Here is a 25,095-nt window from a genome sequence, read left to right on the forward strand (position 1 = left end):
AAAAATGTCTGTATGTATGTAGATGAATTTATAAAAATGCATTCAGATTTTAGGTTAAAATTTATTTTTTTTGCAGTTGTGTTTTATAGAGGTTGATAAATATCACACCATTTAAATTAATTGTGTTACTTACACATCTACTGTATTGTTAATATTGATGTATTATAACATGAGTTTATTTAATATTTCACATAAGAGAAAATTAATATTTTTTTTCAGTTCTGTTCAGTCAGTACTGAATATAAGCAATTAGTATGGGGGGGTTTTTAATATGTACAGTACAAAAACAACAACAACAAAAACAAAATTGGCTTTCAGTTTCAGGGTAAAACTACTTCCCTGTATTATTAATAATAAAAACCCACATTTAATAGTTCTGGTTTTTACAGAGTTTTGAAAATAGAGCAGTATACAAATCCAAATTTGCTGATGTCATTGTTGCATTAAGACGTATGTTAATGTCGACTGAACACTCTAAACAAAATCATCACAATGCTTTTCTTTTATTGTGACATTCCATGAAAAATCAATATTGTGAACATTGTTATTAAGATGTGGATTTCATTGATTCGTACACAAGCAGTCGGAAAAAAGTCACAAGCTGCCAACAATTCGTTCCGATTCATTTGATCTGTTGTACCACCATCTTGTAGTAATACCGTCACAAAATATACATTGTACTGTACTTATGTATTAAAATACATGTTGTGTTATAATACAAAAATATAATTTGTATTTTGTGTTAAGATATGATAGTATCATACAGCTTTAACTGTGAGTAGTCTTTTGTTTGTCGTAATCCTTAACAATTTATATACTCTAGTCTAGCCTAGCTAGTATTGTGCAATGCCTGACGGCTACTACATCCTGTCTGAAAGCTCACACAGGCGGGTTCAGGCACAGTCACAATGGGATATAAATAGGATACATTACTAATACTAGGATTAAAAATTGCTTACACATATACTGAGTACTACAATACCTGTTAGTAAAACCTTTTGTTTCAATAATAATTTATATATTTTAGCTTGTACAATAGACTGAAATGTATTTTCTATTAATGATGTTTTATTTAATAAGGTACAGTATTGATTAAGTATTATAACTGAAGTTAAGAAACCACTGATATTATAACTGAAGCTCAGGAAACCACTGATATTATAACTGAAGCTCAGGAAACCCAACTGATATTAATTATAACTGAAGTTAGGAAACCCAACTGATATTATAACTGAAGTTAGGGAACCCAACTGATATTATAACTGAAGTTCAGGAAACCCAACTGATATTAATTATAACTGAAGTTAGGGAACCCAACTGATATTATAACTGAAGTTCAGGAAACCCAACTGATATTAATTATAACTGAAGTTAGGGAACCCAACTGATATTATAACTGAAGTTCAGGAAACCCAACTGATATTAATTATAACTGAAGTTAAGGAACCCAACTGATATTATAACTGAAGTTTAGGAAACCCAACTGATATTAATTATAACTGAAGTTAGGAAACCCAACTGATATTATAACTGAAGTTCAGGAAACCCAACTGATATTAATTATAACTGAAGTTAGGAAACCACTGATGTTATAACTGAAGTTCAGGAAACCCAACTGATATTAATTATAACTGAAGTTAGGAAACCACTGATATTATAACTGAAGTTCAGGAAACCCAACTGATAATAATTATAACTGAAGTTAGGAAACCACTGATATTATAACTGAAGTTAGGAAACCACTGATATTATAACTGAAGTTAGGAAACCACTGATATTATAACTGAAGTTAGGAAACCACTGATATTATAACTGAAGTTCAGGAAACCACTGATATTATAACTGAAGTTAGGAAACCCAACTGATATTAATTATAACTGAAGTTAGGAAACCACTAGCTGATATTATAACTGAAGTTAGGAAACCACTGATATTATAACTGAAGTTAGGAAACCACTGATATTGAAGTTCAGGAAACCCAACTGATAATAATTATAACTGAAGTTAGGAAACCACTGATATTATAACTGAAGGTAGGAAACCACTGATATTATAACTGAAGTTAGGAAACCACTGATATTATAACTGAAGTTAGGAAACCACTGATATTATAACTGAAGTTCAGGAAACCACTGATATTATAACTGAAGTTAGGAAACCCAACTGATATTAATTATAACTGAAGTTAGGAAACCACTGATATTATAACTGAAGTTAGGAAACCACTGATATTATAACTGAAGTTAGGAAACCACTGATATTATAACTGAAGTTAGGAAACCACTGATATTATAACTGAAGTTCAGGAAACCACTGATATTATAACTGAAGTTAGGAAACCCAACTGATATTAATTATAACTGAAGTTAGGAAACCACTGATATTATAACTGAAGTTAGGAAACCACTGATATTATAACTGAAGTTAGGAAACCACTGATATTATAACTGAAGTTCAGGAAACCCAACTGATATTAATTATAACTGAAGTTAGGAAACCACTGATATTATAACTGAAGTTAGGAAACCCAACTGAATCTACACTCAATTTTCTTCATTATTAATTTATACTGTAATTTTGCTTCATGTCAAAAGTCTCATTATGAAGAAAGAAAAATTGATAGGAATGGAAAATGGGAGATTATAACAGTCCACTTTAACACACTTCACATTGAGAAAGATGGACAAGCCAGGTAGGCCTACAGTTTTTTTGTAACAATCAAGGCCTGCACCTCATAAAACAGCCTGGAGTGGAGCTTTAAAATATTATAACAATCGTCGTTTACAGCCTAATAATATATGTTTTTATCCTCTTCTATTGGCATATGATATTTGGATGCTCAGGGTACCTGTCTTTGTTAAACGTTAATTTTAGTAAGCTTTCTTTAATCTTTGTTTATTTATATTGTAGAAGAATATGTAATTGATTATAAAAGATCACATAGGATGTGGAGTCATCTAATGAGTATTGCTGGCGTGACCAGCTGTTTTTTGGTAGAAAGGTAAATACTTTTATTTATACATATTTACTACAGATTTGTTGGAGCTGCTGGTCGAACTCTGTGAAAACATTGCTAAAAAAGATGTCGAGATGCTAAGAGTCCTTTACAGAGATTTTCCAGTTTCTATAACACAGTTAGAAGGTGCTGGGTCTGCATTTGATATATTCCGACTCCTTGAAGCACCTGGTCTATTGACGCCTACTAATATCAATATTTTGATTCAAACAATTGAGATCACAGGATTGGCCCATTTGAAGATGATAATTGAAAGGTATGCGACTTACCCTGTCACAGTTGAAATCGACATGTTTTCTAAATTTCGTCAAGATGTGATCGATCTTGGAAAAGGCTTATCAGTTGAAGAAATTCAAAAGATCTGTCAGATATACGGATGTAGCTTTCGTTTACCATGGAAATTGATTCAACATCTTGAGAATAGCAGTGTTCTAACTAAAGAGACGTTGCCATCTTTTCTTGATACTTTGAAGTCAAGCCAAGCAACTAAAGGTAAGTCAATTCAAGAAATACCTTACCACCTCATACACCCTAAATTGGTTGTGAAATGCAAGAATAGTAAAACTGTACATCAAACAAATTGCAAGGTCGAAAAACCACATGCTGGTGAACCGAAAATGAAAGCTCTGCAAGTTACTGTAACACCTCATCGGTACTGCATTTTTTCATGTTTAACTCTTAACGGTACTGCATTTTTTCATGTTTATAAATATTTTTACAAATGTTGTAAATTTATATTTCATTTAATAATACATGGTTGTCTTGTCGTCTCATCTATATTCTCTCTCCAGCTTGTTTGTCACTGAAGATCATACAAAGCCACACAAACAAAACAAAATTTGAATTTAACCATTATTGTCTCTTAAATATAATATAATAAAATATTATTTCTTTTTTAAATATTAATACTAGATTTTAACAAACTGCTTTCGGATTTGTCTGAAGCTATCGAAAACAAGAGTAAAGAATATGTAAGTATGTTGAAGGTTTTATGCGCAGACCATGTCAATGTTCAGGCAGACTTATGGAAGGCCAAAACTGCATTTGATGTATTCAAACTACTTGAAGAAGCAGGCTATTTGAAGACAACAGATATCTCTATTCTGCATGAAATGATTGTAGTAACAGGACTGGACTACTTGAAGGAGATTATTGAAAGGTATATGCAGCCATACCCAGACCAAGTGAGTGTCATACATTTTTCAGCACACCGTCACAATATAATGCATCTTGGAAAAAGCCTTTCCAACAAGCGTCTTCGTCGAATTTGCTGCAAGTATGAAGTTCCATCAAATCACCGCTCTAGATGGAAAATGATCAAATATCTTCAAGAAAACGATCGTCTTTCAGAAGAGAATATTTCAATGTTTCTTGATAAACTAAAACAAAATGAAGGTGAGTAGATGTGGTCGAGTTCGGTTTACATAAAGAAAATAAATGACTTAAGTTCACTTTCTCTCTGGAAGTTTCCCCCGTCCACAGGCTAGCTGTAATCACCTAAAGCATTCATACGCTTTTACCAATTATATGGCGCACCAGCATAACCTTAGTAAAGTTTTTTTTTCAGAATCCGAGAGTGTAACACTAGTGAAATTCAGACGTAATCAAGGTAATATTCTTGTGAAACTTCCCTAGTGATAATACAAAATGGTTATAATCTGGACTAGGCCATAAATAGTCCAATCGCACTTGAGAAACTCTTGATTTGTTTTTTTTTTATAATGATGTTTTAAAATTAAATTTTGAATAATAATTATACTTTCAGACCAAACAATCAGGGATTATTTGTCATCCTGGATGAGGAGGTTGTATAAAGACGAGAACAAAATGACACCAGCCATCTGGCACGAAGGTCACACAGTAGATGTTACAAGTCTGTTTACAGACCTCAACTTGCGGCAAGTTGATGGTGACATGGTAAAATCTATTTCTATACAAGAGGAAGGTAGACCTACCATATTAAAAGAGGTGTTAGGTTTTATGAAGTCCACAGAGGCATGTAAGTTGCTTATAACAGGTAAAGGTGGAATGGGAAAAACCACCCTGCTTAAATATATTGCTCATAATTGGGCTACTGGTGTTGATGATACATTTTCTGATAAGTTAATCTTTCTGATAAATGTTAGAGATTTACACGCAAGAAAAACGATTGTAGATGCTGCTGTGAAGACAATTATGCCAGAAACTTTTAGACAAAACACCAAAATTCAGGAAGATCCTGTAAAGGTATTGGAAACATTCATAACAGACCACGATAATGAATTAGTTCTTTTGTTAGATGGCTTAGATGAGTTGGAAGAAGGTGCTACGAGTCCAATATTTTTGTTTAAAAACCTAGAATTAAGAAAAAGCAGTGTGATACTAACATCTCGTCCTGGAAATACTGCTAAGTTTGAACAATGCTGTAAAGCACACATTGAAGTTAAAGGATTCAACGCAGCTAGCATACATGAATTCATTGGTAAATATTACAAATCATGTAATAAAGTCGACCTGGGTCAACAACTGGTAAGAAAGTTTAACCTGGATTCTATCTGCACCCATATGCGGGGCGGAAGTAACAAAGAAGCGTTTGAGTTATGCTCATCACCATTTTTGTTGCTCAAAATTTGTACAATCTGGGAAGAAAAACGACAACTTCCAACTGATCTGTCTGATCTTTTCAAAGATCTGATTTGTTGCATTCTAAATCAATACAGAAATAAATCTGGGAGTGAAGCTTCAGAGTGTATAGATGAATTTGATAGAATTCCAGAGAATCAGAGGGTTGCTATTTTAGCTTTGGGAAAGTACACGTATGAAGGCTTAAAAACAAATAAACTGACAATTGATCGATTTCTTTTGAAGGAAATGGTGAAGGATGATGAGTTAGTTAAACTAGCACTTGAACCAGGATTTGTTTACAAAGAGAACCCAGTTGCTCATGATGATCTCAAACAGATTTATACACCTCCGCACAAGTTGATCTCAGAGGCAGTAGCAGGATTCTACCTTTCTGTCCAGATTGATAATGATACTCTGGATGCAGACGAGTTCCAGATATTAAGATCAAACGAGTATTTGCATATGACAAGGATATTTGCAATAGAGTTCTTAGGTGTCAATGCTGGTGAATTGTTGAAGCATTGGTTAACAAATGAAGCCTCTAATTACTTCTCATTAGCACAATATTTTAGATATGTTAAAGAGAAATACAAAAAAGATGTGCTTAATAACCTGGATAAAGTCATGTCACCTCCAATGAGAAGAAAATGTTCTGAAATGCGCGAGACATTTAGAATGGTTCTATGTTTTCAGAATGAAGACGGGCAACAAAACCTGGGTAAACATGAACATTTATTACAGATGATGAGCGACTGCTTTGTTAAATACGAAAGCAAACGTGAGAAACTTGTCCAGCTCATGTTATCACAAAAATCTACAGAGACTATAGATGTTCTTACAAGTTTAGTCCACATTTTAATCATGATAGACGGACTTTATGGTAGTCACTTTTGTATACACAAATCATATTTTGAGTATCTAGCACAACTGACTGATGATGATATTAATGTTCTTACCGAAAAAATGGAAGAAATTAAGTTCACATACAGTTCAGATAAGTTTAGTTTTGATAAGTTTAAAGCACCTAATCAAAAGAAGCTGTTAAGTTCTAAGTTTGTTAGCCATGTGCTAAATACCAGCAGCAATTTGAGATTCCTGACTTTAAATTGTGTGAAGGGTTGTACATTGAATGCCGTTTTTTCTGATCTCAACAATGACAAAGAATCATTCTTCAAATTAGAATACATTTGTTTTAGAAACAATGATTTAAGTGATTTCGATGGTTTATCACTAGTAATCTTATTTCAGACCACTCCAAAATTGAGAGAACTTGATATGAGTGATTGTAATTTATCTGGTGGGATTGTTAATACAGTTGTCAACGAATTAGAAAGTCGCCAGATAAAATTATTCTTACCTTCACTGATAGTATCCCACAATTATTTTGAAGATACCGATGGTGCATCTTTTGCTACTTTGATTAGGTTTGCTCCTGAGCTTAAATATCTAGATATCGGGTCTTGTTCTCTGACTACAAAGTTTTTAAGTAACTTGTTGGATGAATGTGATAGAAATGGAGTTCTTCTCAGCGATCACTTACTCAACCTAACAGGCAACAAATTTGTGGATATTAATGGTGCATCACTGGTTAAATTGGTAAAATTGAGTGGGCAATCGTTCAAATGGAACGATTACAGTCTTTCAGTGGCTAACTTTGAAAGTCTTCTTTCATATGTATGTGAAATCGATTGTAGAGTTACATTGCCATGGACAAAGTTGAACATAAGTGGACTTGACCTAAGCTCAATAATTGCAGAAGCATTAGCCTGTTTATTTGAGAGATCTCCCAACTTGTGCAAACTTAGTATGGACAATTGTAATCTGTCTGGTAGTGTTATGAGTGATGTATTAGACAATTGTGAAGCAAATGGTGTTGTATTGAAAGAGAACATCCTTAGTCTGAAAGGCAACAATCTATCGGACATTGATGATATGTCACTTTCTGCATTGTTAAATTTGATCTGTCTGTCTGACAACACAAGGAAAGGTAGACGAGATAGAATGGATTCATCAATAGATCATGAAACCTTTCTTCAATGGAGCGATTACTCTTTTTCAACTAGTAACCTAACGGGCATGATAAATGTAAGCATGCTGGATTCTGATGATCCATTTTCATGGAGACGATTGGATTTAAGTGGTAACAACTTGGCTTCTATCACTGGCAACATGTTTGTTACTTTGCTCAAGCTGTCCCCGCAACTTAATTATCTTAAAATGAACAATTGCAGTTTGTCAGGTAAATGCATCAAAAACATATTAGATGAATGCGAGAAGAATGGTATCAAGTTAAACGGCAATATTAGACTGAGTTTGAAAAGCAATGACCTGTCTGATATTGATGATGTCACACTTGTGGAAGTCGTGGGCTTCAGTGGTAAATCTTTTGAATGGAGTGAATACTCTCTATCCTCTACAAACCTTCGAGACTTTCTAAGTAGAGTTCATGACAAATTGATGTGGCAAAATTTGGATTTAAGCGATGTTGATCTTAGTTTATTGGAAGCGAAATCATTATTTGATCTTTTCAAAGTCTCACCAAAGTTAAAAGTATTCAATATGAATAGATGTCATCTGCAGAGCAATGTGTTGGCAGATGTTTTCAACAGATGTCAAGAAAGCAACATGATTTTGAGTTTAACTGATCTGTTTTTGAAGGGCAATGATTTCCATGGTCTTGATAGCGACACATTTTCTACACTGACACGGTGCATTCCTGATCTAGAGAAACTTGACATGAGTGATTGTAAACTCACCTGCAGCATCATGAAAGACCTTCCGATGTCATCTTCAAACAAAATCCAATTGAAGTCATTACAAGCCATAAACTTATCTGGTAATAACTTCAAAGAGCTTACAAAAGCAGTAATTACTACCTTCTCTAACTGTTTTCCTGCATTGGAACACCTTGTAATGAGAAGTTGTAATCTACCAGTTGGCATGGTGCAATATTTACCTGAAATGGCATCAAAAAGGAATATTCCCCTAACGTTAACATCAATTGACATCGGAGGAAATGATCTTAGCAAAGTTAAATGGGCGACATTCTCTTCACGCATTTCCAAGTCAACTCAACTTAAAGTCGTTAAGTTAGATAGTTGTCACTTGCCAAGTACCTTTCTATATGACATAGAAAGAGTTTTCTCAAGGAGAGAACTTAAGTTAAGGTTGACCGATATATTCCTGCATCATAATGATTTGAGTAACTTGAAAAAGGATGTGGTAGTCTCAATATTGTCAGCACTTCCTAGCCTGATGCGTTTATATTTAGATAACTGTAATCTAAAAAGTAAAGATTTGCTGGCATTAATTGAAGCATTTTCAGAGATAGGATCAAGACGGTTACTTCGTGTATTCAACACACTTCGACTTCACAAAAACGACTTTAGTGACATTGATGGAATGTCACTCGCTTTGCTGTTTAAATCTGTATATTCTCTGTGTTCCCCATATTTGTTGAGTTTTATCCCCCAACTCGTGATACTATCATCTTGTGGACTAAATGATGGTATTATTGTGGATATGGTCAACTCATGGCAGGTTGAGACAAATGCTTTTAAATTGACAATTGATGATAACAACATTGCTGATAAAGATGCAATTAAAAGAAAACTGAAGGGCATCATTGCAGAACTGGATGATTTTTAAACTGAGATTAAGAGTCATCTAAGGTAATTGATATGAATTAAAATTAGGCCAGCACTGTAAAAGCATAGCATGAAATTTTTGGTATGAAGTCTGTGTACAATGGGTGAATGGTAATTCTGTATTTGTAACTATAGGCTCTCTGTTGTTGATTTTATGAAGTATACAATTGTGAGCTAAGTAGCTTTAGTAACAATAGTCAGCTAGTTCGTTAAGTTAATATAATTACAACATTTTTTTGTAAGTGTCAGAAATGGAAATGTTTAGTTTCTAAATAACTTATGCATGCATTTTAGTTTAAATAGGATATAAGAAGCATGGCATTTACTTTTTCATTTGTTTGTGCAACTTTTTTATAATGGGTGAAATGGAAATACTTTAAGGTACTTTTATAATTGTTTTTATGAACAGTGGGGTGACAGTGGCAAGTGTAGCATTAGCAGTTACATATAGTCAGATAGTTACAATTACTGTTTATCAATCAGACATATGAAAATATATATTTTATGAGTAAACCATGGAGCTATAAGTCAAAATCATTATTGTATTTATTATTACACATTATTTATATAGTAGAAAATTAAGATTAAGAACTTATTTGTTATTATATATACTGCATATTTCATTTATTACTTTATATGTTAATAATAAATAATATTGACAAACACTTTTGGATCAGTGGCAACACACTCATTAGTGGTGCAGTCAACTTAAACTACATACAAATAAACATTATAAACCAAACATGTACTGTATGTACACTCAACGATACATACATAAACATTAAATACAATAGTAAAACAAAACCAATGCAGTGGCTCCTTAACTTTTGACTTTATCTTTTAACTTTTTAAACTTTTTTTTTAGCAACAATGCAAATTACCTCTTTTTTAACTCAGATCTTTTTTCCCAGGCAACTTCAAGAAAATGTTTACAATATTTATCACATGCTGCCAAGACAGCTTTACTAAGATCCATGTTAATGTCCCCCCTAAAACTAAAATTGTTTTTTAATTAACTATATGTATTTAAAATATTCCCATGTTGCACACTGACTCATCCAAAATTAAGGTCATTATTATTAAACACATTGTTATTGTATCATTATTATAATGTACAATATAATCTCTCCAAGGAAACAAATATATGACATTTTGTATTTGTTGTTAATTTATATTGAAAATAAAGTTTTTGGTTGATGCATTGATAGGAATTTGGTTACGATATGTACCGGTAGGTCAAATTATTTTCCTATAGCTGATTGGCTAATAATAGCAACAAACAATGCCATCATCATCCATATTATTACCACACGTGACGTACACGGAGTCAGACGCACGACACGCGTTTTTCTTCATTTTAGCTTCAACATTATGGCAAACAAACGTACTAGAAATCGTAAAAAATTCAATTACAATGTAAACAGAAGAAAGAAATGGAAAAAAATGACCAAACAGCCAACAATATTGTGGTAAATGAAATAAAGTTTGAATACTTATTACACTTTTTAGGCTAGGCCCAGAGAGAGCTATATAGGTAGAACAGGTCCAGGCTGTTTGAGTCAAGAAGTGTAGTAACTAGGGGGTCTACTAACCCTCTTAGAAACATATCGTCTTAGTAAGTAGTAGCAGTAGACTACCTTTGGTAAGCTCTAATAGAGTTTGTGGTAACATTTCAGTGATTTAATTTATCTATTAATATTATACTATTTAATGTTTTTCTCCTGGCTGGTAGTGAACAGATTAAAAAAAACTGGGACCCAAAAAAGACAGTCAAAAACAACATGAAAGATATGGGGCTTTCGTATGACCCAAATGAATCTGTACCTATGCCAAAGACAAAGGTAAGAACAATTGAAATTCTTGATTTTTCATGTGGCAATACATAATATTTACTACGATTAAGAACTGTGTTCTTGATGTTATTATTTATAAGTATTTGTATAAAGTTTGCGGTACACCACATGTATTAGTTCTGAAAAAAACTGTGGAGTTTCTCGACGTTTCGATCAATATGCTTTGATCGTCCTCAGGAGTGAGAACACAGAAAGTCCAGGAAACTTTCAAGAAACTCAACAGTTCTTTTCAGAACTAACACGTGGTGTACCGCAAACTTTATATCAACATTTGATTTCGCCATGCAAACCTTCAAACAGTATATTTATAAGTAATTACTGTTTTAGTTTAATGCATGTTTTTCTTAATTTAGGGACTGTTAATGAAAAAAGTCGGCCTTAATTGTAACAATAACTACTGGTTTATTTTAGACCAGATCAGTCACTGCAGTAACTACAGCATGTTTTCTCTTTTTATGGATACTTGCAGTAAAATAATTTTTCCATCATCCCTTATTTGATTAAAAAAAAACTATTAATCATATTGATTATAAACTTGTTTTTTTTAACAGGATGTGATGAAACCAAAACATTTAAAAGAATCTGAACAAATGGATGTTGATAATCAGCAGATGAGAAAGAAGAAAAAAACTGACCCAACAAAACTTCATGTTGTTGAAGGTGAAAAAGAAATAATATTTGCCAGTCTATGCGCTGTACCTTCTGTACTGCTTATTTACCCAGTAGCTCGAAAAATGGTCAGTTTGTATGTGCTTTGCAGAGGTCGTCTTCAAATGGAAGACAACCTTTTTCCTGGCATATGGCTAATGCACTTGTCAATTGTATGACCGACTATACAACCCCAATGTGTGTAACCATGGTGCACCTATTTTAACACATTGTGACCATGTTGTTCATGATATGGCGGGTGAGAAAGTGACGGACATTAACACACCATTGTTAATAATGTGACGTACCATTTAGGTTTTTTGAGGTTTGATGCACCCCTGCGTCAATAATTATTAGTAAATGACGGAGTGTAGTGGTCATACAATTGAAAAGTGCATAAAATAACAAGCAATCTTTACTTGGTCAGATTTTTTGCCCTACTCTGATGTAATTTGTACTTTATACTAAGTACATTGAGAACACTTGCGGAAAAAATTTGCAAGTAATTCTTGGGTAGGAGTAGGGGCAAAACCAATTACTCAACTCCCTGACGCAAAGATAGTCCACAGTAGTGAAACATAATTACAACCAATATTTAGTGATTCTATTTATGTTTCTGAGGAACAATAAATGTCCAAAATGTTGTCCCTAATTGGAGACATCTTGGTTTGATAAAGATATATCACCCATGTACTACAAATGAATTGAAACATTACAGTACATATAATCTATCAACCTTATTTTTTTACAGAATTAGAAGATATATCCAAATTACCTACAAATCCTAAAAACACAATAAGGTTATCTGTGCCTGTCGTTCAGCGTTGTGTTTATATGCTGGATAAGTATGGAGAGGATTATAAGGTTTGTTTTGGTTATTTGATTTTCATTTATTGGCCTAAATAAAAAACAACATTCAAAAAGAAAAACTTTATTATCTCCAACAATCCGGAGAAATTATACTCTTGCAATCAAACATACATAAAAAAAATAGATATAAAAATTTAAAAAGAACAATGAAGAAGGTAAACAAAAAAAGTTACCTTTTATGATCTTCATTCAAGAAGAAAATACTTTTAGCAACAAAAGAATCACAATAGCTTTTGGTAACAACAGCAAGAACTTCTCATACGTCTACTTCTGAGGATAGTAGGACTGATCATGAAGGGGATGAAGTTTATCAATGTTAATATGACAAGACAACTGACTCTGTAAAGAGAGTCAACTGAATTCAAGCTTCGTTAAATGCAATTGCTCCCCATCCTGTTAAGCAATAACCCCACTAATAACATTTTCAAATTCTGATATCAAACTACAAACAACGTGTATTTTTCAGGCAATGGCAAGAGATAAAAAGAACTATTACCAAGAAACACCTAAGCAAATTAAACAGACAATAAACTTGTTTAAGAAGATTCCATCACAGTACAACGAGTACCTAAAATCAAAGGAAAGTAACCAGGAGGAGAGTATGGAAACATAGGCGGCATTGCATAGTATGTATGTTGGCTTACAGTTTAAAATGAAAGCTGGAAGGAGGGGTATGAAGATATAGACTGCAGTATCTACATAGAACAGTCAGTGATATGTTGGCACAGTTTATGGTATTTAAAATACTGTAAGACAAAAGGAAAGCTGGAAGGAGGGGTGTGAAGGCAGAGACTGTACAGTGTCTACATAGAACAGTCGCTGGTATATGGTTATTAGTTTCTCTGGCATTTCAAACAAGATGGAAGGAGGGATGTGCAGACTTGTACATAGAATAATCCGTGGAATCGTAGGTGGTTGGTATTGGTTTTTCTGGCATATCAAACAAGAATGAAGACAACACTGTACTAGGAGATGGGATTCAAGTTTAGCTCTGTCAAACTTTATGCGACAAAATAATGTGATGTGCCCATATATGGACATGTCATATCACTACCATATTTGGGCACATCACACTTTTTTTGTCGAACTAGTTTGATAGTGCAGACAGATGTTTTACATCAAAAGATTCTCAAATGTAGAGGGGCCTGATATTAAAAGTATATGCTACCTTTGTCCATCAAGTTATTCCTGTGGCTATTGTTTTTATCCAATCAGAAACATTTACTATTAATAATTGCTATAACAAATAATACTGACAACAGTTTCATCACATCACCCATTATTTATTGCTCCTTATACCAAATTACATTCATTTACGTGATATGTAAATTCCATAGTGAATGTTAAAATATAATACTAGATATACATAGAAAAATAAAGGAATATAGGCATCCAAACAGACTAGTGGAATCATATTCAATGCATTATTCATTATTTGTATAATTCCTCTGTCCTTGTACACCAACGCAGCATCAGATATAAAGAGACAATAAAAACTTTTTTTGCAATTAAACTTGTATAATACTGTAATTTGTTGCATTTTTAAAGAAATATACAGAATAAATGTTGGAAGACAAAAACAGTAACCACTGATATACATAGATTTTTAAAAACGGCATTAATACCCATTTTAGACATAATTTATTGCACTGTCTTCATTACCTAATAAGAATATTTGTATTTTTCGTTATTTGGAAGATAAATGCTCAGCAAAAAGGGCTTGTAAATTGATTTCTAGTCACAAAAACAGTATAAACTGCGTGCGGTCGGGGGATAGTTTACACAGATACCCAGTAGAAGAGAAAAATGCTGGGTGCGGTCGGGGGCTAGTTTACACAGATACCCAGTAGAAGAGAAAAATGAAACGTACATATAGACATTGCAGTTGAGAGTAAGTGCCAAACCCTTTTTTTGTCCTTTCTAATAAGTGTGAGACATAATGCCAGTGAAAAAATTGTGCAGTAAAACAATTTAAATACAGTACTTATATACTTGCAAACTTAATTATATACCTTTTTATACTCCTGCCTAAATAAACAGGCAACTTTAATAAACAGTAAATCTTTGTTGATTACAATTCTGGGAATTTTTACACAATTTTCATACGGATGATTCCATTACATTTCCTGGGTGATTATTTGTATACATTGCACTAATTATAGTTTGATTAACGTAGTATCAATAAGCTTCTTGGCAAGCAATTTTTATTGCAAATTTGTTTAAATCAATACAGTAATTCAATTTTATCTATGATTTATAAACTAATATATTATCTCTAGTAGGATATACCAACAGTGTTGTTTTCCAGTGAAAATAATGTGGAATCTACTCAAAAGACCACCTATATGTCGTAAATACTAGATGATGTAAGCTTAGCCTAAATATGTTTCTAAACTAATAATCGTGCAAATAAAAGATTATTATACAATGTATTGCTATACGGAAAGAAAAGAAAGATTACAATTGATATCATTTTACTTGAAATAAATTTAATATTTGTTTTCGTGAAATAACTAAATCAACGTTGGATTGGATTAGCCAACTCTTCAATTCTTGGAGGACATCGCCCTCTTTTAGCAGCTTCACTTACGACAAAGGCATCTGGGTTAAATTGCAAATGATGCATCGTATCGCGCATTATTGGTCGTGCAAGTTCAGTTGTTCTTGAAGTAGCGATGGCTCGCTTTGCTGACCTTTTAACCTCCCATGCAATCGATCGTGCTGGTAGGTAGCCGTCGACTAAACTCTTTGGTTTTGAAAGTTCTAGTTGTCGAGGCGATATTGAGGCTTTCATAACAGAGGAAGATACCTGTTTCAAATAAGAAAAAATACTGAAACTGAGATGGAACTTTATGAGAAATAGACCAGAATCAAGTAAGCTGGAAGAGACCGTTGCATGTCTGGTAAGGGAGTGGAAAGTGTTGAAGACAAAATGAACAGGAAGTGACCAATGTCTGGAAAGAAAACTGGCTAGAATGGGTTATAAAGAAGGTGTTTGAAATGGCAAGAAAAGACACCAATTCGTTCTGATTGTCTGAAGGGACAGAGGATTACACATGCATTCAAGTATAGTGCTTTACAATTTTAGTATAATTTAGTTTATTTAAATAAATATTAAGCATATAGTTTTATACCCTTTCCACATCTGCAAAATGTAACAAGTTGTAACCAGGTTTGCATAATGTGAATTAATACAATTTTGAGAAAAACACTGATATAAATACCCTGGTATTAAACTGACCAATCATAGTAATCAAATAGCGTGCAACTACGCTTTCCTTCCCAGATTTATCAGGGTTCGCGTATGCGTATAATAAATCGGGATATCAAACCTGGTTACAAGTTGTTACAATTTATACAGATGTGAAAAGGGTATAAAATGCTATATATTTTGAATGGAGGTAAATGGCATTTTATGGTTGATAACTTACTGGCCATATAGAATCCCTGAATGGTCCTTGTGAGCGTGCCTTTGGATTGGCAAGAGTCTCAAGCCTTGCAGATGCCACTGCTCTTTTTGCGGCAGCTCCAACTGTAGTTTCAATCTGGAATAAAAGGCAATTACTTTGAATTCCATGAAATAACATGTTAGCTGGGGATATTATTACAGACTGGTTAAGTTAAAACTATAAAGCTGTCTACACTATCAAACTTTATGTGACAAAAAAATGTGATGTGCCCATATATGGACATGATGATATTCATAGAACCACCATATTTGGGTATATCACTACCATATTTGGGCACATCACTACCATATTTGGGCACATCACACTTTTTTGTCACACTAGTTTGATAGTGTAGACAGAGCTTTAGAAGCTCAACTAGTTACTGGCTATTAGCACAGATGGCCGGCCGTGTCAATAGCCTCATGCTTCCTCAATACATTACCTCACGTGCGGGCAGATAATCCCTATGTGGTGTTTTTGACCGAGCTAACATTTCTAAATGTTCTTTTTCTGCAGCTTGTCTAGCAGCATTGCTGACGGACCAGATAGGAGACTCTCGTCCACAGCTGAAGGCATGCTTGGCTCTGTATTTTTGAAAAATAATTTTAAGGTGAAATCTAGTATTTTTAATGAACAAAATTATGATTCTTGGTGATAATATATCTAATCTTATATCCCTTTCAAGTTTCACATCACCTAGTAAAACTCTGGAGTTCACAAACAACAAACACACACCATACAAAATGCAGGTGTTGATGCCCTGTGTTTATATTCCATAATTAATCAAAATTTGTAAGTGGCTGATATCCCAGGGTGGGCTTATATTTAAGACACTATGATTAATAATTCATTGAATTATACACATTATGACAATGATTCTCTTACCTGTCCTCTCGATATGCAACAGGAAGTTTCTTAAACTGTGACAGATTTGTTAATCGTTTGGAGCCATTTGACCTCATTGCTAGTGGGCTCACCTCCAAAATTACAGAGTTCCGCCCACAACTGTACACATGAATGTGTCTGAAAAGAGGAAGAGGGAAATCATTATTTGTATAGTGTAATGTTAAAATTCTAAAGCTCTGTCTACACTATCAAACTAGTTTGACAAAAAAGGTGTGATGTGGCCAAATATGGTAGTAATATGCTTAAATATGGTAGCGAGATGACATCATATCCATATATGGGCACATCACATTTTTTTGTCACATAAAGTTTGAAAAGATAGAGCTAGATAGAGTATCATCAAGATATATCAAGATAATCCACTACTCTGAAGTGAGCAAGCATTAAAAAATGCACCATGGGCAGAATGTGTAATATAGATGGCACTTACTTTTTCCCATCTCCTGGATTTCGAAAGTCTTTCTTTGGAGTTGAGAGCTGAGATAACCGTACAGTTGGTTCAGCATTGAGGGCACCATTTGATAACGGCCACATCATTTCTTGGTTTCCCCAAACCAACTTTGGTCTATTTCAAAGAAACATGATGGTGTACATTGATTAGAAATTATCCCCAAAAATGTGAATTTATCATTTTATTTTATGATTTATTTTTTATCACAAATTCCAGATCAGGATTCCTCCCAGAGTGTATGATGATTACTGCTGGTGGTTCATCATGCTAACAATACCACACAATCTAAAAATAGTAAGTATAATACAGTAGGTTTGGGTCTGGCTCAGCAGAGTACTGTACTAAATTTTTAGTAGTTACTCAGAAACATTTTATTTACAAAGAAAAGTATTTTACTGCCCTCAGGAAAAACTCTTAGGGACCGTTTTATAGAATAATTTAACTTTAAACATTACATCATCACAAACCTTACTTGCTTTTAAAAAAAATTCAAGAAATATTCATCAATATTCATTAGATTGTTAATAAGTTTTTCCCTATGGCGTTTATATCTCACTTTTTCTATTGACACTCAACTAAAAATCTGTGGCCTTTTTTTATAGTTTTTATGTTTTACCAAGTACAATGTAATTTCTTTTGGAAACTCATCTCTTAAGCCCTTTTTTGGCTTACTTGAGAATCCACACAATGATTGTAACAAGGTTTGTTTTTTTCTAGAATGAAACAAGGAGAGTACAAAATACAAAAACACCATAGTTAATGAATACGGGTTGGCTGTAGTTTTTATATATGCCTGGATAATAGGGAAATAAATGAGAGTATCTTACCCAACTGATGTTAGCCAGTTTGACTTGCATGTTTTGGGAGTAGCTAAATATATACATCTTTCCCTAAAATAAAGAAATAAGTACCAAATACAAATCAATCAACATTTCAAAAGTTTATGCAAAAAACTAGTAGTATGAAGTTGTTTTGAGCAACTCTACATTGTAACCAAATATTTGACCCTGCATTTATTTAAGACTAGTGTGCAAGTTGGAATACTACTAGCCTAACAATAACATTATTCAAAATTTGTATTTAAGCTTTCCTACCGTCCTCTGAGATCCTGATTGTTTCTACTCTGTGGTTCACGATTTATCAAAACTGGAAGATAAAGCAAATCAAAAATGTAATGACCAAGACAATAGAATACCCTACAAGAAAAAAAAAGTTTCTTCAGATTCCTTTATGATTTAAACTTATCAATATTACTGCTTATTTCCTTTTATCTCCCCAAGCTAGATTTTCGGCATAATTATATGTTGCACTTATTTTAATTAATGTGAGGAGCATTGCACACATTTATTATGTTGTAGCAAGACATTAGTAATTTACAATTTAAGATAGGACATGAAATTAAGCTTAGCCCTTCATTTCACCATTTTTAGACCCTAATCTCTCCCCCCCCCCCCCCCATCATAATTCCTGGATCCGCCACTGGATGTTGTAAGTCTGTGATATAAATGCAGGCCTTGACAATTATGGCAATAAAAAAGGTGTTATCAGGTTTGAAAAACAACAAAATTGACATACACCAATCAAAGGTAATTTACAAGGTGTGCTTGGAAACCTTAGAATTGAAAGGGTATCCTGTAACCATGTCTAAATCCAAATATTGATTTGAAGAACTGATGCTACAGTATCTCTTTGATAAAACATGTTTAGCTTATTGCTGGTACTAAGGATCTTTTGAACACCAATCAATATTTTAGTAATGCATTGATTAATCAAAGTTCTTTTATTTAATTGCACTTGAATATTGATCTTTTTTGTATTGTGTTACGTCCATTCCAATTCAACCATTGCGTTAGGCCAGTTATTTTAAACCAGGTTGGGAAAATAAGATTTGGGACGTCAAATAATCAATGAGTCACTTATTTAAGATTGACTTTATTGTCAAATAATAATAATTTGGTTTCTTCAAGGGGGCGTCGATAACATTTACAAAAAGGTAAAATTCTAGGCATATGAATGATGTAAAAAGTTGTACGGTAACAACTATACAATATTAATTATTGTCATTTTAACAAAAACACATTGTGTGCATTTTTTTCCCACAATTCCTTTCCACTATAGCCTATCATAATTGTGCCATGAAGCTCCTTACAATAATTTGCGATCTGCGATAAACCTTATTCTATTTATTATCCTACTAGGCCTAGGGCCTAGTATTATTAACAACACTCCGATCCTACTTCTTGGGCTGGACTCCTGAGTCCTAGGGTTTAGGTTCTACTAGGCATAGTTAGGCGAGGCATATTATTTTATAGGCTAGGCCTAGGGCCAGGCGCGCCTACCTAGAGAGGGCCTCTAACTAGGCCTATAGGCTCTAGCCTAGGCTCTAGCTACTCTATCTAGCTCGGGCCAGGCCTAACTAAAAAAAGCCCTTTTGGGCCTTTTTACATAGCGGCTAGGCCTATGTCTAGCTTATTAATTAGGTCTTTTTACCTTCAACATCCGCCATGCTCACTGTTAAATACTATATTATAAATGCATTATAAAATTAACATTCTGTAGGGCTATTTACACACGTCCTTTTCCCGTCGATAGTGGACGTGTCGTGTGTGTTGTGGAGGGAGATGACAACTTTTCTAGCTCTCTCAGCTGCTGCTTAATCCCCTTGGATACAGGACGCGCGGTCTTAGATACCACCAACCCGCCGCGCGTGAAGTATACTAATTGTAGAGGGCGCTATAGTTGATACATACACAGAGAGCCATATAATATATGGCTCTGTACATACACCACCTCCATTTAGTACTAATAATTAAATTCACAAAAATCGGATTTGGAAAAAAAAAATTACCCAATCAATTATTGAGTAATTTAAAGTATAAAAAATCAGATACCAAGAGATAGACTCTCAAATTTGTATCCATTATTTTACGTGGTAGATGCATCCATTACACCCATGGAGTAAACTCCATGCATCCATTACACCCATGGAGTAAACTCCATGCATCCATTACACCCATGGAGTAAACTCCATGATTACACCACAATGGTCACAGCAACATTTTTATATCCCCTGTAAAATTTTCCATTCTTTTTTATTATTTCAACAATATTTTACGAGGTAGATGAAAAATAAAAAATAATCATTCATGTTTGAAACAACAGTTACGGTAATAAAAAACGAAACCTAAGCATACAAAAATTGTAAATTCAAATTACTTTTTATTTGTAGTGTTGCAGTTCCTGGAGTTTACATTTGCAATAGACTCACTGCATCTTTGCAAGCCATGATTACGGTATTATAATTTATACAATGTTTTAGCGCACATTGTCAATGTATTTACTATGTTCTTAAATGAGCTATTAATTCATTAACCGTTGTAAACTTCTTTCTGCAGGTTTTACACTTATATGGGCTTTCTCCGGTATGTACCCGTAAATGTATTTTCAACAAAAATTCAAAACTAAACTTGATTCCACAATGTTCACACATAAAATGTTCTTCTCCTGATGTGTGTATTAACAAATGTTTTTTTAACTTTTTCTCATCTGTTAACTTTTTCTCACAATATTCGCATTCATATAACTTGTCTACTGTATGAAGAGTCAAATGTTTTTTAAAACTTCGCCGCTGAATATATTTCTGCCCGCAAAATTGGCATTCATATTTACCTAAATGCACTATTAAATGTTTGTTTAAATCGCACTTAGTTTTATATTTCAATCCACAATGTTCACAATCATGTAGCCCTTTTCTTGCGTGTTGTGATCGAAAATGCCTTTTCAAACTTCTGATGTTTTTAAATCGCATTCTACATCGACTACATCTGTGAGATTTTATGCCGGTATGCATTCTTAAATGCGCTTTTAAGTGAATAAAAAGTTTCAGCGTCTTTCCGCAATGTTCACACTGATAACGATACAATTCGTCACATCTATTGGACGAGTTGTCTTCATAATGTACCATTGATCCCGCCAGTAAATTTTGTTTGTATTGACAAGAAAATCCGTCCATTTCATCTGTGTGTATCTTCATACCATTACTATCTGTATACTTTATCTCTTTACATATTTCATCCTCATTGCATGTTCTCCAATTTGCTTCTAAACTTTTGATATTTATGTCTTTTTTATTAACTTCAGATTCACATTCTTCTTTCTCTCTTAACTGTGTTGTAAATTCTGTATCATTAATTTCTTTATTTTGCTTTGGTTGTTTACTGTTACCTGGCAACAAATCTGATATTAAATTGTTTGTTGTGAGGTTTGGTTTCTGTCCATGCTGATTAAATTGACATGAAAATTCATCTTTTTCATTTGTGTGTGTTTTCAAATCAGAGTTCATTAAACTATCGCAATTTATGGAATTCTCTCCAGAATCTTCTTTCTGTTTTCCAGAGTGCATTTTCAAATCCTTACTATCTGTATTTTTTGTTTCTTCATTATTGCATGTTTTCCGATTTGTTTCCAAACTGTTGGTCTTTGTAATTTCTTTTTGTTTAGAATGACTTTCTTCTTTGTTTGCTAACTGTGTTGTAAATTGTTGTTTTCCTTCACCTGGCAACAAATCCGAGATTAAATTGCTAGTATTCGATGATGTTTGTTCATCAGTGTGTACTTTCAAATGTATTTTTAAATCGCTACTCTCCTTAAATATCTCCTTACAATGTTGACTTTCATTTATTTTCTCTGTATTCGTCATCAAATGTATTTTTAAATCACTACTCTCCTCGGATATCTCATCAGAAAGTTGATGTTCCTTCAATTTCTCTGTATATGCTGTTGAATTATCTTTTAAATCATTCATTTCTGTAAACACTTCATCACAATGTTCATGTTCTTTTAATTTCTCTGTATATGTTGTTAAATGCTCCGATTTTAAATCATCACTCTCTATAAATTCTTCGTCACAATGTTGACGTTCTTTCAATTTCTGTATTATAGTTGTTCCCAATTGTTGTTCACATTCCTCGTCCTCTGATGAACCTTCCTCTGCAAATTCCATAGATTGGTTTCTTTCTTTTTCTTTGTAATGTTCCTTTTTTAAATGTTTATTTAGTGCGCCTTTTAACTTGTACTTATTCCCACATTCTTCACATTCATATGGCATATCTTCTTCTGTATGTGTTTTCAAATGCATTTTTAAATCCCTGCTGTCTAAGAATATCTCATCACAATGTTGACATTCTGAGAATTCCTGTTCAAAATCTTCGCCCTCTGATGATGAACTTTCCTCTGAGAAATTCTCAGAATGCGACTCTACTCTCATGGATTTCTCCAATTCATTTTCTGTACAATGTTTCTTTCGGATGTGTCTATTTAGTGATCCTTTTAACTTATACTTATTTCCACATTCTTCGCATTCATGTGGCATATCTCCAATATGTATTTCCAAATGCTTCTTTAAATTACTGCTATCCTTCATCCTCTTGTTACAGTATTGGCATTGGAATGGCGACTCAGATGTATGAAGTTTCAAATGACTTCTCCAGCTGCTTCTTTGGTTAAATGTTTTCCCACAATGCCCACATTCGTATGGTTTCTCTCCCGTGTGTATTCTGAAATGTACTTTTAAAGTTGTACGATCTTGAAAACTTTTCCCGCAAAGTTCACATTGATGTGGCTTCTCTTTTGTGTGCGTCATCATATGTCGTTTGACATGACTACTTTGACTAAACTTCTTACCGCATTCATTACATTCGTACGGCAACTCTTTTGTGTGAACTCTCAAATGTGCTGTCAAACCAGAAACCTGGCTAAATTTCTTCCCACAATATTCACACACAAAAGGTAACTCTCCATTATGCATTCTTAAATGCGTTTTTAATCCTCCGTTATCTGCAAATTTCTTTCCACAATGTTCACATTGATAGCGTTTTTCTGCGTTCGGTTTTCTCAATCTTTTATTCCTTTTAAATTTTGTAACATTCAGATTTTCTCCTGTATGTATTCTCATATGCATTTTCAAGCTATAACTATGACTGAACGACTTGGCGCAGTATTCACACTCATGAGGTCTTTCATTTGTATGTTTCGATCTAAAGTGCTTCTTCATTGTGCTTTGCTCTCGGAATTTCTGTCCACAATCTTTACACTCATAAGGTTTCTCACCTGTGTGTATTCTTAAATGTATTTTTAGTGTATTACTGTAACTGAACATTTTCCCACAGTCATCGCATTGATATGGTGTCTCTCCTGTATGTATCCTCATGTGTTTCTTCAGACTGCTACCATTTACAAAACTTTTTCCACAGTTTTCACATTCAAACCTTTTTTCCGTGTCTTGTTTTAACAGGTGTATTTTACTGATTTGACTTTTCGTTTCATCAGTTAGTTTCACATCATTTTTTTCCGTGTGTATTCTTGTATGTCTTTTCAAATTATAATTGTTACTGAACGTCTTAGCGCAATATTCACATTCGTAAGACTTTTTTTGTTTGTGTTTCGATCTCAAGTGCTTCTTCAATGTGCTTTGATCTTGGAATTTCTCTCCACAATTTTCACACTCATATGATTTACTTCCCTCACACCACTTTTTAATTTTTTCTTCGCATTGTTCACACTCATAAGGTATGTCTGTATATAAATACAGGTGCGAATTCAAAACATTGCTAGCTGGAGCAACTTTTCCACAATGAACGCATTCACACGTTTCTTCAGTTTGGTTATTCGCAATTAATTCATGTTGCGTACTAGCTGTCTCACAATCTATACACTTCTGTCCTACATTATGATTGTTTTCCAAATGTGTATCAAATTTGACAAATTCTTTTCCACACTCCTCACATTTCAATTCTATTTTCTCTACATTATATTCAGAAGAAAAAACTGTCACGTTGTTTTGAGATGTTATTGGATTGGCTAAGCTTAACGTTAAATCATCCATACGCAACCATTCTTCAAAACCTGAAAATTGAAAAATAATAAAAGTTCAACTTCTTTTTAAACAAACAATAGAAGTACCGTAAACAATGGTACACAGGTAGATAATAAGGATTGCATTCATAATTAATTTATGGTCAAACAAACTTAATTTTTAAGGGTTTTTTATTGGTTAAATAGGAGCATATTCAGTACATTCTGGCGTATGTGCACAGCCGGCACCAATGGCAATACAGCACCAATGGCTTATTCAAAAGATTGCATTGTATATTACCATTTATGAACCAAATTCTGAGATTGTGAATGTTACCCTTAATAATGTCCACTAGTAACTTTCACAGGCGATGAATATAAACAAAATTAATATAAAAATAATTATGGACAAATCAACGACCCACATACTGCAAACAAGAAACCTGTCTCCCCTGTTTTCCGCGACTGTACAAGTGTCAAAACACAGCCTGGTGGACGTGATGGGTATAACCAAATATTTATTTTCTATTTTATAGTAGAAATTTTTATGGCAAATTACTGACCTTCTTCAACCTTAATTTGAACATCTTGTTCTGTGGAAATACTTGTTTCAGCGTTGTCACACATTCTGTAATGTTTTTTGTAATTTCTGAAACAATATTATTGATCAAATGTTGTGAAATAATATTTAAACCCAAATATTTGAATATTCTGTAGTTTAAAAAAAAAACAATTTTTAGGTCATTAATTGACAAATAACCTCCACCCACACCTGCACTCCCTCCCAGACAAAACAAAA

General features: G+C 33.5%; 4 protein-coding genes across 6 annotated transcripts; 2 read left to right on the forward strand and 2 right to left on the reverse strand.

The window, feature by feature from the left end:
• Positions 1–29: 29 nt before the first annotated feature.
• LOC140047061 (uncharacterized) lies at positions 30–10,395 on the forward strand. 3 transcript variants are annotated; one of them, XM_072091867.1, is made up of 6 exons: positions 30–774; positions 2,595–2,692; positions 3,035–3,508; positions 3,929–4,411; positions 4,572–4,625; positions 4,782–10,395. In XM_072091867.1, exons 2-6 carry the CDS (start codon positions 2,680–2,682, stop codon positions 9,266–9,268), a joined length of 5,511 nt encoding a protein of 1,836 aa, XP_071947968.1. In that variant the 5' UTR covers positions 30–774; positions 2,595–2,679; the 3' UTR covers positions 9,269–10,395. The 3 variants fall into 3 exon arrangements, with proteins under 3 accessions (XP_071947968.1, XP_071947969.1, XP_071947970.1); XM_072091868.1 differs by having other exon boundaries at positions 4,584–4,625; XM_072091869.1 differs by lacking the exon at positions 4,572–4,625.
• Positions 10,396–10,410: 15 nt separating this feature from the next.
• On the forward strand, positions 10,411–14,151 carry LOC140047065 (nucleolar protein 16-like). Its single transcript, XM_072091873.1, has 5 exons — positions 10,411–10,736; positions 11,000–11,108; positions 11,672–11,780; positions 12,520–12,632; positions 13,105–14,151. Exons 1-5 carry the CDS (start codon positions 10,639–10,641, stop codon positions 13,249–13,251), a joined length of 576 nt encoding a protein of 191 aa, XP_071947974.1. The 5' UTR covers positions 10,411–10,638; the 3' UTR covers positions 13,252–14,151.
• Positions 14,116–20,101, reverse strand: LOC140047064 (sperm microtubule associated protein 2-like). The gene is made up of 8 exons (XM_072091872.1): positions 19,935–20,101; positions 18,539–18,590; positions 18,272–18,334; positions 17,424–17,558; positions 16,973–17,110; positions 16,530–16,671; positions 16,070–16,183; positions 14,116–15,447 (listed from the first exon to the last, which is right to left on the reverse strand). Exons 1-8 carry the CDS (start codon positions 19,948–19,950, stop codon positions 15,157–15,159), a joined length of 951 nt encoding a protein of 316 aa, XP_071947973.1. The 5' UTR covers positions 19,951–20,101; the 3' UTR covers positions 14,116–15,156.
• A 516-nt stretch (positions 20,102–20,617) lies between these two features.
• On the reverse strand, positions 20,618–24,327 carry LOC140047741 (uncharacterized). Its single transcript, XM_072092776.1, has one exon. The coding sequence runs from the start codon at positions 24,325–24,327 to the stop codon at positions 20,785–20,787; it is 3,543 nt and encodes a 1,180-aa protein (XP_071948877.1). The 3' UTR covers positions 20,618–20,784.
• Between the last annotated feature and the right edge of the window lie 768 nt (positions 24,328–25,095).

The sequence above is a fragment of the Antedon mediterranea genome, chromosome 4 (genome assembly GCF_964355755.1).
Source record: "Antedon mediterranea chromosome 4, ecAntMedi1.1, whole genome shotgun sequence".
Taxonomy (NCBI): domain Eukaryota; kingdom Metazoa; phylum Echinodermata; class Crinoidea; order Comatulida; family Antedonidae; genus Antedon; species Antedon mediterranea.